Genomic DNA, 13,363 nt, shown 5'->3' with positions numbered 1-13,363 from the left:
TTAGCCACCATATCACAAGCATCAAAAAGCCACCCTCACCTGATGCTTGGCCATCTCCAATCCCTCCAAAATCACTGTCTTAAAGTCCTCCTCCTTGTCCTGTGGAAGGAAAGAGGAGAACTCATAGCCTTTGTTCCAATGAAAAGTATGCTTGGCCATGAAGACCTTGTTTAACGTGCAGAAAATGCTTTCTAATCAAAACTTTTCTTATGCTGGGGGACATGTTTTAGGCAAAAAGCTGTCTTTATCCCTCAGATACAAGAGGAGTCTTATAAAAACTGTCAATAGTAAAGAGATGCAGGGATGACAAAGTGCATGTGCCTGAGGTCATACACAATCACACGGCTTCTGGATTTGTCATCATGATGATTTTTTTGAACTCTGATATCAAAGTGAGAGGTACCCAAGGTCTATTCTACAAACTCTGGATCCAACTTTTATCTTCATCTCTGCCCTTTTACTTAGTTCCCAAAGAAACAACTTGATTTAAAATCAAGTTCCTCAGATCCTTCAAGCAGAACATCCTCTTAAGTGACTGTCCTCCCATCTCATTGTTCTAGTTTGTGGAATGTGGTTCAGTTTAGGGGCTGTTGCCTGATTAGGGGACCCCAGAAGACTGGAAAATTTCTGAGCACTCAAAGCACACACTGCAAACCCACATCATCCCCAAACTCTACATTTTTGAAGAAATTAAAAAATTTTGAAAAGTTTGTGTTCTATTTATTTTTGTACGTAATGTCTACACCCAACATGGGGCTCAAACTCATGACCCCAAGATCAAGGGTCAGATGCTCCACCAAGTGAGTGAGCTAGATGCCCCTGAAAAAATTTTAATGCAAAAAAAAAAAAAAAAAAAGACAAAAGATTTGGAACAAAGGCTCACTGAGGAGCATGCCAAATTCATTATTATTTTCTGGGGCAAGGATCTCTAGCCTGATGCACACTGAAAAATATAAAGTACATAAGACATATAAACACACTTTACAAATTTTATCTTCTTACATTTAAAAAGAAAAAAGAAGAATGCAATACCTTTGCCCTTTTCCGAAGAAGTTTTGCTAGTCGAACTACATAAGGTTTAAACTCTCGTTGATGTATGCCCTGCCTTCTGACTTCCAAACCGGAGTCATCTGAGGCTTCTGGAATAAAGGCCCACCGGTACCTTTGTACAGAAGAATATTGATACTGGTAAGACAAGATGTACCATGCAAGATAAGGCCACAGAGGTATAGTGAAAAAGATCACGACCCCACCACTTAAATTCAAATGGCAGCTGTGCTGCTTGCAGCCCTGTCACCTAGGACAGGATTCTTAACCTGATCCTTGTCTTCACCATTAAAGAAAAATACTATTAACTACCTCATAGGGTTGTAAATAGTAAATAAAGTGGGTTTTTTTTTGTTTTTTTGTTTTTTGTGAGCACAAAGCAAGTAATTTAAATGATTCCATCCTCATCTGTTAATGGGCAAAATCTCTACCATATACTTGGCCAGATGATCCCATACACACACAGTAGGGGGAAAAGAAAAAAATAAATAGAACTTCTTTCATACCTCCCTAATATTTTTGTCTTTAATAAGTAAAATTAATATCTATGGGAAAAATTCAAACCGTATCAAAGGACATACTAAGGAAAAGTAGTCTGTCTCCCTCCCACCACAGGATCCGTCAGTATCACCAGTCCCTTGTGTGTCCATACAGAGTACATGCATAATAGAGCATATATGCATACAACCAACCTCCTCCTTTTTAATAAACTTTAAAAAAGCATGACTGCTGCTTATTCTAACTAGATAGATATCCTGGAGATAATATATAAAACCTCCTATTGTCTTTTAACAACTACTTGGTACTACAGTGTTGGAATGAACTGATTTAACCAGTCTCCTAGATGTCCCATTTCTTGGTATTACAAATAGTGCCACAATGGCCACCCTTACATAATACTGACTTTTGTACACATCTGACAGTATAGTGATATAGAAGTCCTTAGAAATAGCAGAATTACTGGCTCAAAGAAAATGTATTTTGAATTTTGGTAAACATCACCTCCTTTGGAGAACAACTGGATGATACCACTGTATGCTTGCAACTAGAATAATAATCTGTTAAGGTTAAAAAGAATATACTTTTAGATGTTAACCATTATGATGGTTATTTATAACTGGAATTTCTCTGATAAGTATGACTTTTCTAATGTTTATAGGCCATTCCTTTTCTATGAACTATTTATTAAATCTGTCGGCTCATTTTTGTATTGGGCTGATTTTTTACATACTAGGCAAGTTAGACTTTTGTCACCACACAACTCATTGCTGCCTTTTCCACTTCATGGTATTTTTTAGTCTTACAGAGACTAAAATCTTTTGTGGTTCTCTCTTTAACTTTTGGAAAATATTTCATGTTTAGAAAGATATTACTCTTTCAAGATTAAATTCTCATGTCACTCTTCTACTACTTAATAGATTTTTAAAAGCAGTTTAAAAAACTATTATTATTATTATTTTCAGTATTACAGCCTACTTCATCCCTTTTCTAGTAACATTCTCCTGACAAGTAAACCAGATGAACTCATTTTGGTTCTGATCATGGAAGCCAAAAAGCCAATACCATGAGCATACTACTTCAGTGTTCTTCCTAGAGCATCAAAACCTATAGTTTCCATCACTTTTATGATAATAAGCATCCTAATTAATTCTGGCCACTTTCCTACAATTCTGCTTAGGATCCCTTTCTGAATTTCTTCAGGAGTAACATCAGTTTAAACAGACTCCTCATATTTGTTAAGAAATAGATGTATAATAGTTTTCAGATATTCTAGTTCTTACTATTTAATTTAATAAAAAGTAAGCTTGTGAAACAGCAATTTTTAGAGAGTATGTCCAGTATAGAAAGCAGATTTTGGTATCTTACTCTTCATCCTATGGATACTCCATTCCAGAAGAATAATAAAATACATTATATATAAATACATATTTGATCATATGGATAAATTCTCAAGTTAGCTGTATTTGATAAAACAATCATATAGCTTGCCTATTTAAAAATTAAAATGGAAACCATAATTAAATATGAGAATTTACTTCTATTAGTTTCTCCCTTTCCCCTTTGCTATCATCTCTCTAGTTCAGTTCACTATCCTCTGAAAAGCCTCTTGATTACAGGCTTGCCCATCTCCAGTCCTCTGTCTAAACTATGCAGCTGAAATAAAATTTCTAAAATGCAAGCCTGGTAACATCACTTCATTCCTTATTATGAATTGTCGTCCTTAAGGTTCAAATGCTCTAATATAGCTTTCAAGGCTTTACAGCATTCAGCCTCTTTCCAGCCTCTTCCCACAACATTCTGCTCCTGCAATACTGATTCCTCAGCATTTCAAACAAACCAGGTCCATTTCAACCCCCCAGACTCCCCGTGTGCCTCCACCACCCCCTCACTCTTCACCATGTCAGTATAGATCTGCACACAGACCTAAAGCAAGGAAGGGGTCTCTGCTGCATGACCTCAAAAGCCTCCTGCATGTCAGCTTTCAGAACACCCAGCGTGTGTTCAACTGTATGTCCCCTACACTGGACTGGAAGTTGGTGACTCCTGTATCCCACTGCCTCACATATGGCAGGCAGTTTTTAAATGCTCTGTTAATTTATCTATAGCAACCATTCAGTACCAGTAACTGTGTTGCCCGCCCCCCCATTTTAGAAAAAAAAAAAAGATTATTTCTTTTAAATTAGTCCTAGATGTCAGTTATCAAAGCAGATGCATTTCCAAAAATATCCCTTTAATATCCTTGCTTTTACTTACATCTGAAACTGAGGAAGATTTTCGGAGGGCAATGCCAGAGCCAAATCCAAAAATTTGCAAGCAGATAGATAGAGGTTTAACCACCGCTGGCTGTTATATGAAGTAGAAAAGCCATTACCTCCTGTGTAGGTCGTCTCCAGACCAGCCACAGAGGGGCCTGAAGTCCTGTAAGCAGGAGATAGTGCTGTCAGCAGCTATTCCCATTTCCTAACAGGTAATTCCCAAAGTGCCAGCTAATAGTTTTCATTCTGGTAGGTGTACCAGTAACTGCTGAGGAAGGTCATGACTACATTCTGCTGTTTTCAAATAAAAAGTTCACTTTTTTTTTTTAAGGGGTGATGAGAAAGAGTGGAGGAGAGGCAGAGGCGAAGGAAAAGGGATCTCAAGCAGGCTCCATGCCCAGCACAGAGCCCAATGTGGGGCTCGATCTCATGATCCTGAGATCAGAACCTGAGCTGAAATCAAGAGTTGGAGGTTTAACGAACTAAGCTGCCCAGGTGTCCCTAAAAAGTTCACTTATGTTGAGAATGTAACAATAGTACAGGATAACTTATGTTACACTCAAGAAATATAAAAATACAATCTATAAAACCAAGAGATCTCCCTACTACTGGATGTCTCTGCAAAGATTGGGGGAGGGGTCTTTCTATTAAAAAAAAAAAAAAGTTGTTAGGGCACGGGAATGACTTTTTTTTTTTAAACCTAGCACTGAAGAATAAAATATATTCAAAACATATGGTTTTAAGGTACATTTTAATTTACAAGCTTTATTTGTACAAAATTTCTACATAAATAAAAAATTATACTTAATCGTATTAGTATACTGCCTATACTAAAAAGAACAAAACTGTAGTACATGGAGATCATGCTGGAAAATCTGGACATATGGATACCTTAGGTATTGGTTACCTGCCATGATAGGTTTTGCTGCATGTTTCAGGGACATGATCTGACCTACCAAAACCAGCACAGCTCATGTAGCTGAAATAATACTGCTTTAAACTTCATTTGTTAAGAAGACAAAGGCTATGAATGCTGATAGTTTAGACTGAAATGGTTAAGAAATTAATGATCTATATAATATCCAAATATGACTGATTAGGTTATAACAGACAAACATATTCAAATAAAACAGTATCTGTACTCTCCTAATTGGAACATTCTGGATGACTTAGGATTCTGAACACTGACGAGAAAATATGGAAATGTAGTACATATTACCGTGAAATATCTTCATCAGCAGTGAGTTCCTGCTCCATCAGTAAAAATACCTGTACCTAAAGACCGTGAAATTCATGTTAAATGTTTATTTAAGCTGGATATTTAATGTTTATTTCAAGTTCTCTTCAGGCTATGTTTTCATTATTTCAAAAATAAATTTTAGGATTCAATCTAATTAAATCCTACCTAGTTTCTGAAAGTTAAACTGCAAATTTAGCACAGAACATTCTTAGTAACTTGACCAAACTGGGATGAAGCCAGGCTTTTGTTTGGTGATGCTGGAACACTGTTAGTTACTTAAAAATAAATAAATAAAAAACCTCAAGCCAAAGTCTGTGAGATTATAAATGCTTGGGTTTTCAGAGTTACAAATACACTTCCCTTTCTTTACTCATGTTCTTTCCCCCAGCTCCCCAAATCATTCAGATGAGGATGACGGTATGATCCAGGGAGGAGGACTGGTGTGGTGGGACTCAGGGATGTTTACTGTTTAGGAGATTACAAAATCTAATGAAAGTCTCTGTGGAGGAAGCTTAGCTAGGGTAAGTGCCACCCTTCAAGAGTGAGCACGAGCCTTATGGCAGTCCATTTAAACCCAGGTAAACCATCTCTAAGCACTCCAAAGGTAGTGCTACGGACTGCCACCAGGCCTCGCAGCCACGACAAACTTAAAAATGTGGCGTAGGAGAGAATAAATGAAACCAGATCAGATGAAGTAACGATTTTCAAGGAAGTTTCAGCTGTATGGAGATGGAATCAAACTTGTTTTACCATTTTCAACTTTAAAAATTGTCAGTTATAACAAGCTTAACTAGAGTTCAGTTCTTTTCCACAATTTGTTTTTATATAGTAAGCATGCTGATGCTAATCACGCTGTTTTATAATTTAGATTTATAACCTGATGATTAAAATTAACTCACAAGTTCAGTAATCATGGTAGGCCAGAGTGAGGTAAGATGTTGTGGAGACATTCTTAAAAGTAACACTCTGAAAAACAGGAACACTTGAGAGTGAAGAGTTGGCACCTGGGGCAAACGGAGACTCTCAACCAATCTCTCTGAAAGAAAGGCAGTATATTTTCAGTAGCTTAATAATTAAAATCATTTTCATGTCAATTTTTCCACGTAACCTAGCCTACTACTTCTCAAACTGGTGAAGGAGCAATTAAAAAACATCCAATCTGCTGCTGATTGTTACTTTCATAAAATATAAAAATTACTAGGAAAATAAAGGAAGATCTAAAATAAAAATATTTTATAATCAGATTCAACAGATTCTGTCAAAGTGCTAAAAAAATTTAAAATGTTTACTATAAATTTCCGAACTTATCATGAAAGGGATAACAGACTGGTACTGATCCACAGATCACACTTTTGAGTAGCACTAATTTGGTCAACTTAAAAAAAATCACAGGACAAACTATCCATGTTGCATATCTGACATTTGGTATAAAGGGTTAGGAAAGATGGAGCCACTTATCTTCTGAGAGAAATGATCTCCCGAAAGAGAGGACAATTGTCCTAACTGTCCTTCCCTGCATAGTGCCCACGTTGGCTGATGAAGCTGGTGGCTGCCTAAGTACACTGACTCAGGTATGGAACAGTTCTGCCTCAGGGCAAGTCCATCCCCACTGTTGAGATATTTAGTGGCACAGGGTGACATAGAAGGCCATGAAACCTATTTGGTAAAGGTTATCAAAAACCTTATATAATCCCCTGCCCAAACTACCGATCTCCAAATGTTATTTCTGGCCAAAATTTCTTGGCTCTGACTATATTTTAGTTCTCCTTAAAAATATGTAACCCCTTATCCACAATAAAACAACAAAAAACCCCAACCCACTAACATGCCTACCTGCAGCAAAATAGTCTTATGCCTCGTCTTTAAACGAATTCTTAGCAATTTTGAACCAAAAAATAAAATAGAGACCACACTTAGGCAAGTCCTACAAATTGAGTGCTTGATTTTTTACATGCTGCGGATGATAACTTTTGTTGATTTAGTAGAACTAATTTCTATTTCTACAACATTCTCCACCACCTACACTTGGTATATATTTCACCCCAACTTACAGTTTAGGTGAAGTATTTCCTAAGGAATAAAAAAACTTAATTTGGAAGACAGAGAAAATAGGTTTTCACTATTTACCTTGTATATCTGGAAGATATTTCTGGTACTGGTCAATTTCACTGCTAAAAATAGCAAATGCCAATCTTTTGAGAAGCATGGCTCTCTGCTCTAGCTCCACATCCCGGTTTGCAAAAAGATTAAGGGAACTGCTCTGAGCCACAGCTACACGAGCTGAAAAAAAAAAGTGCAAGTGAGAGAGGTTGTCACATACCCATCCAATCATTTGAAAAAAAAAAAAAAATTCTGTTATTTGTTTTTAAAAATGGCTCGACACCCTGTGACTTTCAAGAGTAGGAGGAGCTTAGGGTGGAGGATTTGAGGCTCCTCTCTGGGGCAGAAGGGCTGCCAAAGACACCCAGCACATATAAGGCGGAAGACCGGGGGTAGCAATTGTGAATGTGGACAAAGATGAAAATTTAGAGAATTCTGAACACCAACAATACCATTTTATAAAACCCTCTAACATTTCAGGCCATCTGCCGAATGCCTCACTGCTTTAAAAAGTTATCTGGCCCGGGTTTTGTAATTTTTGTTCCCTGTGCAAGGAATAATTCGTCCCCGGGCCTTCCCAGAGTTGGCTTCTATAGTTTCATCTCACTTGTGAGCTCTTTAGGTATTACTTCAAAACTATCCTATCACCCTACCTCCTTCACAACTACTGACTCCCTGAAATAAATTCATTTATTTAATTAAGGTTAGCAATAACAGCCTGGCCCATTTCTGTCTTTTAATAAATATTGTTTGAACAGATGAATCTGAATCTTAAAACCATCCTGTGATGGTGAGAGGAGAGAAACTATGTTGCCCCTTTCCCAGATAGGAAACTACAGCTTGTGTTAAAGAACTTAGACAAAACCATCAGTAATCCAGCTTTAATATTTAAGGTCGTTAGTTTAGTAACTTTAAAAGAAAACCAGGGCACTTGGCTGGCTCAGGTGGAAGAGCATGTGGCTCCTGATCCCAGGATGGTGAGTTCGAGCCCCATGCTAAGTGTAGTTATTTACTTACAGTAAATAACTAAAATCAAAACGACAACAACCGGCAGCAGCCGGGTGGCTCAGTGGTTTAGCGCCACCCTCAGCCCAGGGTGTGATCCTGGAGACCCGGGATGGAGTCCCACATCTGGCTCCCTGCGTGGAGCCTGCTTCTGCCTCTGCCTGTGTCTCTGCCTCTCTCTCTCTGTCTCTCATGAATAAATAAATAAAATAATAAAATAATAAATAAATAAATAAATAAATAAATAAATAAATAAATAAAATGACAACAAGAAAACCGTTTTTTCAGATGAAATACAAGAACCCTAATATAAAGCCAATCAAAATGGAGTAGAAGGGGGGTGGAGCATGATTCTGATCCTCTTGGTCTTTCTTTCTTCCTTCAGAGGAGATAAACAGAGCCCTTGGATTGAGAGTGACTTGTCTGATAGGCTGAATCCAACTGCCGGCTTTTCCCTGCCTCACCATCTATCAGTCTTTCATCCATTTAGTAATTAGTTATTGAGTGCTTCCTATGTGCCAGGTTATATGCTGTGTGCTGGGAAAACAATTTGAAAACAAATTAGAAACAACCAAATAGGGCAGCCTGGGTGGCTCAGCGGTTTAGCGCTGCCTTCAGCCCAGGGTGTGATCCTGGAGATCTGGGATGGAGTCCCATGTCGGGCTCCCTGCATGGAGCCTGCTTCTCCCTCTGCCTGTGTCTCTGCCTCTCTCTGTGTGTTTCTCATGAATAAATAAAATAAAATCTTTAAAAAACCAAAAACAAATAGTTCTATTCATTTATCACCATGTTGTCCTCTTTAACTTTTTTTAAAAAGATTTTATTTGAGAGAGAGAGAGAGCACGTGAGCAAGCCAGCACAAGTTGGAGGTGGGAGTGGGGGCAGAGTGAGAAGGAGAAGGAGACTCCTTGCTGAGCAGGGAGCCAGATTTGGGGGCCCCATCCCAGGACCCTGAGATTATGACCTGAGCTGAAGGCAGACACTTAACTGAGCCACCCAGATGTCTGGTCCTTTCTAAATTTTAGTAATTCCATCCCTATAGGATTTTAACTATAACTTGACAAAGAGCTAATTCAGTAGTTTCTGGAGAAAAACAAGGTAAACAGTAAGAATGGGTCAAGATCAAGAAACACACTGTTTATGAATACTCACTCATCAAATCTCTAAATGTTGTTTTATCATGTGTCATCAGATTGTCCATAATTGCTCTCCAACTGAAAGAAACAAGGATTATGATATGTAACTAAGATCTTGTTGTTGTTACCACTAAAAAAAAAGTGTTCTACTTGGCAGGATAGTTGATAATTTCAGCAAGATGCATTATTGCACTGAATAAAGGATGACGACTTACTGATTAACACAAGAAGCATCCATCTGAAAGAAACTGGGATCCATAAAAAGGTCAAAGGCTTCTTTTTTCCAGGCTCTCCGTGTGTACTGATAGCCACTAAGACTGCTCAGCAGCTGGACACAGGCTCGGTAACTAGGGGCATTATGTGCACTAGGAGGGAAGGAGAACCAGAACCACTTTAACCTGTATGCTGTGACTTGAATCATCATGTGATTCATGAGTGATCACAGTCACCTAGAACAATGACAGGACACAGAAGGCACCATAACAGAAATAATTTTTTTTTTAATCATTACAATTCCAGGCAAAAATAATGTCACTTTGTGGTAATTCCAAAAATGGAAATAAAGGAACACAATGTGTTTCTAATAGGTTTTGAATTAAGAAATAACCGTTAGTAACAATACCTGTGATTTCGGAGGTAGGGCACAACATAATGCATAATATTTACAAGTAAAGGAATAACCCGTTCCTTTTCATCACTATAGAAAACCATATCCAAAAGATGAGCCAACACCTAAAAAACATAAGAAATGAAGTATAATCTAGCAGCTAAAACTGACAGCATTTGGAGTTTCAGTCTATAAGAATGCCTCGAATACCTTAAAATTAGAAAAAGCTAAAGTCAGATCTCACTAAGCCATTTTTACATGAATGGTTTTTGCCACTATTTGGGTTTTTGCCCGCTATAAATATAGGACAGAAGTAGAGCAAATTTTACTATTTCCAACTGAGACAAGGAAGTATAGAAAAAAGAGATCAAGAACCTTCTAATGTGACAGTGAGTAAATGGTGGATTAAAGACTAGACACCTAGTATTCTATTTCTCTGACTTTGTTAAAAGAGGGCTTGAAATAAACTAACCAAATTTAAGTCCCAACTCTATCAATTAATAGCTATTTGGCCTTAGTCATATCATTCTAATCTTTGTGAGACTTGGTATCCACATCTGAAAGGGGAAACAAAAGCGACCTACAAGACTATAACAGGATATAAAAAAGAGCATGTCAGAAGATAGATTTAAAAATATTGGTCAGCTGTAAGATATTTCAGAGTGGTAAGCATCATTATACCACCTCTAACCTCCTGATCGTACTGTGATACAAAAGCACTTTTCTTTTTAAAAATCATACTTTTAAAAAATAGTGCATGGGGAAGGAAGCAATATCTAAAGCTATCACTCATATTTAACAAACTACAGTCTGACTACAAAGTCAAAACTTCATTCTAGGGCAGCCCCGGTGGTGCAGCGAAACCTGCAGCCCAGGGCATGATCCTGGAGACCCTGGATCGAGTCCCGCATCAGGCTCTCTGGGTGGAGCCTGCTTCTCCCTCTGCCTGTGTCTCTGCCTCTCTCTCTCTCTGGGTCTCTATGAATAAATAAATAAAATCTTTAAAAAAAAAAAAAACACTTCATTCTATACAGTGATCTCTAGAAGCACACAACGGTTTTTCAAATTAAAAACTCCTCTGTAAGAACTGCTTGCTAATATTGAAATGTGACATCGTTTACTTGGAAGTTCATGTGAAGAAACTTGATATTTACCTCAGAAAGTAATGTCAATGCATGGACACTATATACAGAAGGAGTTATGTTTGAGGTTTCCATTGCAGGTGATAACATATCTAAATAAGAGAAAAGACAGGTAAAGATACAGTTAGGTCTTTTCCCAGTGACAAAAGCTATCTGCTAACAGGAGAAAAGGGATGATCTTATAGTGCTTGCAGTGCTAGTTGTAATGATTTCATACTACACAGGTGCCTATGAATATAAACCTCAATGTTTGAGATCAATACCTTCCACATCAGATTCCAAATTGGTTCCGTCCACCATTATTTTGGGAGAAGGCTTAACTTCAAGGTTTCGTCGCAGCCATGTTGTCTGTTCCAAAGAAGAACCAGCAATGGCACCAATTGCATCCACTATTTTATGAGTCACATCCTAAAGAGACAAGGAAAAAGTTATGTATATGTGTGCATATGTATGTGTGTGCGCCCAACTTCATAGATGATCTTATTTGACCATTTTATTGATTGATTGATTCATGAAAGAGAGAGAGAGAGAGAGAGGCAGAGACATAGGCAGAGCGAGAAGCAGACTCCTTGCAGGGAGCCTGATGTGGGGGGACTCGGTCCCCGGACCTGGGATCATGCCCTGAGCCAAAGGCAGATGCTCAATCATTGAGCCACCCAGGCGTCCCAGACCTTATCTTTTTAGAGTTGAGGGCACTGAGAGAGACAAAGTTTTGGCAACAGCCCTCAATTCAAAATGCCTTACCTGAAGGTCTCTTTGGTCTTTTTTATTTTCCAAACTAGGGTTTTTCATAATAAACTCATTCAGAACCCTAAAAGGGCCAAAGAAAAAAACAAACAGGGTATCAGTGTTAAGGAAATTATGCAATCTGATTTCTCACAATGACCAAGTGGCTTCATGGCCTCAATTTCTATTTTATATGTTTAATGAATATATAGAGTATCCTTTGAGTCTGTTAAAAGGAATAAACATATGCACAAAAACACATATACAAGGATGCTCATGACATTACTTGTGAAAGCACCAAAGTGGAAGGTATCTCAAAGTCCAGCAAAGGAAGAAATAAATTCTAGCATATTCATACAGTAAAACACCAAACAGCAATAAGTTTAATAAATTATAGCTATGTGAAATTACATGGATGAATCTTATATGTTGTGTGAAAGCAGCAGACATAAAATAAAATATTTACAAATAGTTCAAAAAAAGAGCAAAATTTATCTGTGGTGTTAGAAGTCAGAATGATGCTTATCTTTGGGGAGAAGGGAAAGGACAGTAATTGGGAGGGGACCTGAGAAGACATATAGTGTTTTATTTCTTAATTTGGCCTTGATTATATAATTGATGTGTTCACTCTGTAATAACTTGTGGAGAGTATACTAATTATTTATATATTTTTGTTTCTGTTTTATATATATAAAAAATTAAAAAACAAACAAACAAAAACCCCAAACCCCTGCAATCTTAAATTACAACACAGAAAAGTTTCTTACCCTGTGTGTATATAAATAGATTAAATCTATTTAATACGGGACACCTGGCTGGCTCAGCAGTTGAGCATCTGCCTTTGGCTCAGAGCGTGATCCCAGAGTCCTGGGATCGAGTCCCATGTGGGGCTCTCTGCAGAGAGCCTGCTTCTCCCTCTGCCTATGTCTCTGCCTCTCTCTCTCTCTCTCATGAATATATAAATAAAGTCTTTTAAAAAAATACTTCATGAATGAAAAAGAATTCAACTTCTCTTGTTTGCTAAAGTTCCACTCAATATTTACTGATCTTTATTTTTTTAAAAAATTTTTTTAAAGATTTATTTATTTATTCATGAGAGACACAGAGAGAGAGTCAGAGACACAGGCAGGGGAAGAAGCAGGCTCTCCATAGAGAGCCCGATCCGGGATTGTGCCCTGAGCCAAAGGCAGACACTTGACCACTGAGCCACCCAGGCATCCCGATATTTATCTTTTATTAAGATAAATTATATGCATAATTATTTCTAAACTAACATGTGAAGTTATATTAAAAAGCAACCTTCATATCAATTTCTATTTTATAATTAGGAATTTTTAGAGCATCAATGGAATGGCTGGTAATAAACACATAACCAGAAATTCAAAAAGGGAATGAAGTTCCTAGGTTTTCTGAAATTGTCCAACTTTTTGCTTAAACAATCTGAGTATACACACTTGAGAAGGAGGTGGGATCCTTTATTTTCTGAAAAATGAGAAAGGAAGAAAAGTTATCTAAGGAGACAGTATTCTGTGGAGAAGCCACAAGTCACAATAGATAGCTTTAATTTTTAATGACAGGGTTATTTGCTGATAACTCAAAAAACT

General features: G+C 37.5%; 1 protein-coding gene across 13 annotated transcripts in view; it reads right to left on the bottom strand.

Annotated features, from left to right (window-relative positions):
• The window catches only part of DOP1A (DOP1 leucine zipper like protein A), a 110,871-nt gene that overhangs the window by 5,405 nt on the left and 92,103 nt on the right, over positions 1–13,363 (bottom strand). For 7 of the 13 annotated variants that reach the window (XM_072736176.1, XM_072736203.1, XM_072736164.1 and 4 more), the window contains 12 exons: positions 11,778–11,844; positions 11,297–11,441; positions 11,046–11,125; positions 9,907–10,016; positions 9,500–9,649; positions 9,301–9,362; positions 7,171–7,323; positions 5,943–6,079; positions 5,023–5,078; positions 3,802–3,966; positions 1,033–1,162; positions 40–99 (listed from right to left, as the gene is read on the bottom strand). In XM_072736176.1, coding sequence (XP_072592277.1) covers positions 40–99; positions 1,033–1,162; positions 3,802–3,966; positions 5,023–5,078; positions 5,943–6,079; positions 7,171–7,323; positions 9,301–9,362; positions 9,500–9,649; positions 9,907–10,016; positions 11,046–11,125; positions 11,297–11,441; positions 11,778–11,844 — 1,315 coding nt within the window. The remainder of the gene's footprint in view (positions 1–39; positions 100–1,032; positions 1,163–3,801; positions 3,967–5,022; positions 5,079–5,942; positions 6,080–7,170; positions 7,324–9,300; positions 9,363–9,499; positions 9,650–9,906; positions 10,017–11,045; positions 11,126–11,296; positions 11,442–11,777; positions 11,845–13,363) is intronic. The other 6 variants (XM_072736215.1, XM_072736211.1, XM_072736226.1 and 3 more) reach the window with 1 other exon arrangement.

This window comes from Vulpes vulpes, chromosome 1, assembly GCF_048418805.1.
Source record: "Vulpes vulpes isolate BD-2025 chromosome 1, VulVul3, whole genome shotgun sequence".
Taxonomy (NCBI): Eukaryota; Metazoa; Chordata; class Mammalia; order Carnivora; family Canidae; genus Vulpes; species Vulpes vulpes.
This window is presented reverse-complemented; position numbering and strand designations above follow the sequence as displayed.